Below are 5,632 nucleotides of genomic sequence, written 5' to 3'. Positions count from 1 at the left end.
TTGCCCACTAAATAAAGAGTTTCTATTTATAAAAAAGTCAACAAAATCAAAACATGTTTTTTTTCCATTTTTGAAGACTGAGGCGGCGTGTTATATTACTAAAAACAATTAATTAAAGTCGGTTTCCAGAATAACATGGCGTCATCATCAACTTGATTCTATACTTCTCCAAGCAAACTTCCAATTCTCCAACTCTATATATATATTTACAACATTCTCGTATTTTGTTTTCAATCTTTTAATCGCTTACTTGCACAACTTTTGTCCGTATCTTTATATTCTTTGATAACAAATTCCTTACAAAAACAATGAACCAAAGAGTTGAATATTATGAAGAAGAATATCAAGTTTCAACGGTAGAAGATAACGAGATCGTTAAACCGGAATACGAATCCGATAACGAAGTTACGAGCAGTGCGCGATTCGGAATATTTGATACGGACAGAATGTTAGTGGAGAGAGTTAATGAAGGAAGTAAAGATTATGAGATTGTGAAGAAGAGTTTTGTGAGTGGAATAATAAATGTAAATGTGAATATTGTTGGAATTCATAAAAAGAGATATGATTGGAATGTAATGGATGAAGCACGTTTAAAAGCGTTTAAATTATTTGTTGCTGCAAATTCGAAATTAAATGGTGGAGATGCGAATACTAAGTATGGGTGGTTTGGTGGTTCTCGTGATGAGATTCGTGAGATTTTGTTGTATGGATTTCGTCGATTTGAGAACAGAACGTCGTCGTATGGACGCGGTGTTTACTTGTTCCCAGCTAATCTTCCAATTCAAAGGTTAGTATATCTATGTTTTCTTAATAGTAATTTCGTAAACTTTTTTTATTTGAGCTCGTGCAACTTTTAGTTATTATTTGAGTCATGAAAGGGATTATAGTTTAGCATACGGACCATGAACTAAGCGGTTGTTGTTCTAGTCTTGGTTCAGGAACCGAACAACTATCCACTATCCACGTCTTGGTTACCCCCTGAAAAAAAAAAGTTCACTAAAATGTTCACTTGTTAAAATGTTCACTTGTGATGATCTTTTATTGACGACTTATTATTTAATCATTAATATTTTTTATGATGATTTTTTATTGACAAATTATTATTTGATTATTAATAATGCTATTTAGTTGCCATTAAAAAAATCGTCACTATATTTTGATCATTATACGATATTAGTACTAAAGAAATGATAACCATAGTGACCAAACAAATGATAACTATAGCAATTTTGGTCTCTAATAATGGTTTGTGACGGATATATAGTGACGAGAAGTACCAGCTCACTTTGGTCACTAACTCGATTTTGATTTTGTGACCAATTTAATGTTATTAGTGACCCATAGTTCTGGTCACTAAAGTTCATTTTTCTTGTAGTATACGGAACCAATATGGTTCGGTTGGTCTTAGAGTATGATTTAGGCCGGTTTTAGGTTAAGAAACCAGTACGGTTCTGATCTTAGGTCCCGGAACAAGTACGGTTATGGTCTTGGTTCCAGAATCTGTTCTTGGTTCCTAAACCATTACAATTATTGTCTTGGTTCCGTATTAGGGTCTTGGTTTCAGTGCCTAGTACGGTTCTGTTTTGGTTTCGGAACCGTCCTCGCCTTGTTTCCAGAACTAGTACGGTTCTGCTTTGGTGGTTTCAGAACCGTTGTGGTCATGATTCCGGAACCAGCACGGTTCTGGTCTCGGTTTCGAAACCAGTGGTCTTTTTCTCGGAACCGGTTCTTTATGGTCTTGGTTGGGGAGTATATTTTACTCAGTTGTACGCGGCCTAACTGGATTATCTGTAACTATTTTTTGACCATTTTCTTCGGTCACCCCAAATTATGATTTTGACTATTTTTTGACCATTTTCTCCGGTCACCTCAAAATATGATGCTAGGTGGTTTAAAACCGAGACCTCATGCGAGGATATTAGGATTTAGCCACAAGACTATCTTGGTGTTGACCTAAATAATACGGAGTAATATGATGCTAGGAGGTTTAAAGTCCTTGTGTTTTTGTGAAACTATCTTTATCTAATGTTGGCATTTATATAAAGAAGAGTATTTTGCAAGTTCATCGAATTGATGCTTATTTTGATTTTGTTTCTTGATGTTGTTTTGTATCTGCAGTGTAAAAGCATCGGTTGCTGATTCAGATGGGTTGAGGCATGTGTTACTATGTCGAACGATTTTAGGAAAGTCAGAAACAATTTCGTTTGGTTCACAAAAAGACCAACCGAGCTCAATGGAATTCAGTTCAGGCATTGATAATCTCGAATCACCAACAAAATATATCATTTGGGAACCTTACATGAACACACACATTCTTCCACTCTACATCATCAGTTTTCAAGTAGATTCATTAACAGGTGAGCAACCAAATATTCAAGATTCTAACGCGCACTCTTTTAACTCCTAATCTCCCTTGAGTTTCGTTTTATAATTAATTGATTCGGGCTTTTTTCAGGTGCGCAATCTTTAAGGAAACCAACTTCACCACATATGAACTTTAGATTGTTGATGAAGCACCTTAAGAATTATTTGAGTTCTTCAAAGATGATCCAACTCTACAAAGTTCATCATGAGTATTATGTAAGTTTTGTACTTTGATCATTCTCTCTTTATCATTTATTCATGTGTATCGTTTTCATCTAACATCAATTATCGTGTTATGAAGGAGATGAATAAGATATCAAGGGCAACATATATAAGGAACCTACGGGAGATTGCCGGAGATGATGTTCTAAGGGCGATACTTAAAGGCATGCGATAAACTACGATTGTCGAACTAAGTCTATGCTTCATATTTGATCATAAACACTTTGATGAAGATAGAAGAAGAAAAGGAAAGAGAAACATATGTGAGGAGTGGGAAAATTGATCCGTGTAGTTTTAGTCTATTGCATTTTTCTTTAATCGGATGATATTTATCTTTGTATATTTATTTAGTGTAGGTGAACAATTGTATGAATTATAGATTGTAGGAACTTTGGTTGGTTATTTTTTTTTTTCAAGAACAAACTTGATTGTTACATTTGGTTGATTAAGTTCACATTCAAAAGATGCATCAGTCATTGGGCTCTCATGAAGCTTTTTTCAGATATTTTTTTTGTTCAAGCCTGAGAATAGTTTTAGCTAATGTTACATTGTCCAACAATGGTATTATTAAGCCCGAAAAGTCCAACAAGTTTCTTTCAAGAAAGGTAAGAATCTGTTAGGGTTATAGGAGTGATTTTCAAAAAATCACCCTCCCACAATAAAGAAAATATGAACGCGATAATTTAACGTGGTTATATGTAATCAAAGGTTGATTACTTTAATTTAATCCACGGACCAAACTAGAGAGATTTTATTGATAGAATTCGTGATACAATGTATGGGTGACAATAGGATGTTTATATAGGCAAAACTCAATAATGAAACAACTTAACGAGCAAGAAAAACGTGTTTTGGAAACTTCTTCCCGTCAGACCATCGTCGCGATCACAACCATGCTCCTCGCGGTTGCGATGTTGTCGTCCAAACAAGCTACTTCTTCTGTTGTTATCTCGCGACCGCGACATCGTCCCTCTCGGTCGCGGTGTGTAGAACAACTGCACCTTGTTTTGTTTTACTCATTCACCACTCCAACAATCTCCCACTTGAAGGAGTATTAAACAAAACCCAAACTTCGTCAACCCAACACTAATCAAGATTGTCAAACCACCATACATATCGACAAAACGCCATTTGGGACACGCACACTCATCACATACGTCGAATGAGTAGACTTTCGATACAAGGTCTTCAACACTTCTTAAGTTAGACTCGAACCATCATCTCTCTATCTCTCTAGTAGGTCATCTTCTCTCATCAATTCATGAGAAGACCGGTTGCGGCAATGCAAAATCTCAACTTGTCCGTCGTCACCACCTTAGTAAGCATATTCGCGGGATTCTTCAAACCAAGGACTTTCTTCAATTTTAAAGTATCATCTTTATATGTCGTCGAATAAAATGATACCTCAACTTGATGTGTTCCGTACGACTATGAAACACCGGATTCTTTCCAAGATGAATCGCACTTTGATTATCACAATACAAGATGCAATAGTCTTCTCTTTTACCCAACTCAATCAAGAAGTCCTTCAACAGCACAAGCTCTTTAGTAGCATCCACAATAGTCATGTATACGGCCTCCGTTGTAGATAAAGCAACACTTCTTTGTATTCGAGACATCCAACTAATCGCCGTCTTCCCTAATGTGAAAACATACCCCGTAGTGCTTTTCCTCGAATCCACATCCACCCAAATTAGCATCCACATAACCTCTAAGCATGACATTGTTTTTAGTAAAACATAATGCCATATTAAAAGTACCTTTCAAGTAACGAAGCAACCATTTGACCGCATTCCAATGCTCTTTCCCCGGTTTAGACATATAACGGCTTACAACTCCCACTGAAAGGGCAATATTCGGTCTCGTACAAACCATGTCATACATAACACTACCCACGATCGATGCATATGGAACCTTCACCATCTCCTCCTTGTTTTCTTTCGTTTTAGGTGATTCACTTTTCGATAACCTTATTGAGCTACCCAAATGCATAGAATGAGCCTTTGAATTTGTAATACCCCGTCAAAATGAAGCTATGACGTGCTGTATTACCAGAGGTCAAAGTCTTATCGATACAATATATATTCAACGTTTTCAAAAACAATAGTGGCATTTAATTCAAAAACGAAGTGCTTACATAATTTAAATAAATCAACATAGTATCAAACTCATAAACCAACTGTAAGTGGAATAAAAGACATAATGCCACTATCATAGTTTAAACAGATCTTCAGTCCAAATGCATAACATCTACTGCCTTACTAGCTATAGCAGAAGCATTCTCTAATTACCTGAGAATAAACATGTAAAAACGTCAACACAAAGGTTGAGTGACATCATAGGTTTAAGTTGTATAAAGCATAAACCACAAGTTTTTTTTTTCATGCTCGCAAGCATAGTTAATAAGTTTAAAAAGATTCTACAAGTTTTGAGCACCCGGTAACTAAGCTTAACGCATATATATAGTACCCCAGTTTTTAAATACACTTAACCAATGTGTACTAACTCAAATAGTTTACGCCCATTTTGTGCTAGCGGAACTAGCCCGGACGGGGATGTCAAGCCCTATGGATTTATATTCATCTATTCGCGCCCACCAGTTCATAAACTGGTAGTTACTAGTTACCAAAGCTAAGGGATTTTCGGTTATAACTCAGCATAGAATGTAAGTTTAGTACTTGTGTATACGTTGTAAAACAGAAAAAGACATGTATTCTCACCCCGAAAACAGTTACAAAAGTTGGGGCTATGACTCACCTTAGGTGCACAGTAAACAGTGTGGTAGCAAATAGCAGCGGTGGTCTGAAATAGTCAACCTATCATCATTAGGTTTAAGTTAGTCGAATCATCATTGTCATCATCTTTTTAGTTATGCGTTTGTGATACATACATACATACATACATACATACATATATATATAGATATATATATATATATACACACACACACACACACACACACACATATATATATATATATACATATATATATATACATATATATATACATATATATATATATACATATATATATATATATATATAT

General features: G+C 35.5%; 1 protein-coding gene across 1 annotated transcript; it reads left to right on the top strand.

Moving 5' to 3' along the window:
* The first annotated feature begins 251 nt into the window (after window positions 1–251).
* Window positions 252–3,022, top strand: LOC139873424 (probable inactive poly [ADP-ribose] polymerase SRO2). The gene is made up of 4 exons (XM_071861354.1): window positions 252–787; window positions 2,119–2,357; window positions 2,456–2,580; window positions 2,666–3,022. Exons 1-4 carry the CDS (start codon window positions 309–311, stop codon window positions 2,759–2,761), a joined length of 939 nt encoding a protein of 312 aa, XP_071717455.1. The 5' UTR covers window positions 252–308; the 3' UTR covers window positions 2,762–3,022.
* The last annotated feature ends 2,610 nt before the right edge of the window (window positions 3,023–5,632 follow it).

This window comes from Rutidosis leptorrhynchoides, chromosome 10, assembly GCF_046630445.1.
Source record: "Rutidosis leptorrhynchoides isolate AG116_Rl617_1_P2 chromosome 10, CSIRO_AGI_Rlap_v1, whole genome shotgun sequence".
Classification (NCBI taxonomy): domain Eukaryota; kingdom Viridiplantae; phylum Streptophyta; class Magnoliopsida; order Asterales; family Asteraceae; genus Rutidosis; species Rutidosis leptorrhynchoides.
The sequence above is the reverse complement of the archived record's forward strand: the minus strand, read 5'-3'. Positions and strand labels throughout refer to the sequence as shown.

Excerpts from the sequence above, each read along its gene's own strand:
- LOC139873424 (XM_071861354.1), top strand. The coding sequence starts at position 309 with ATGAACCAAAGAGTTGAATATTATGAAGAAGAATATCAAGTTTCAACG. Across the intron at positions 2,358-2,455 it reads TCAAGTAGATTCATTAACAG|GTGCGCAATCTTTAAGGAAA; the intron begins GTGAGCAACCAA and ends GGCTTTTTTCAG. Across the intron at positions 2,581-2,665 it reads AAGTTCATCATGAGTATTAT|GAGATGAATAAGATATCAAG; the intron begins GTAAGTTTTGTA and ends CGTGTTATGAAG.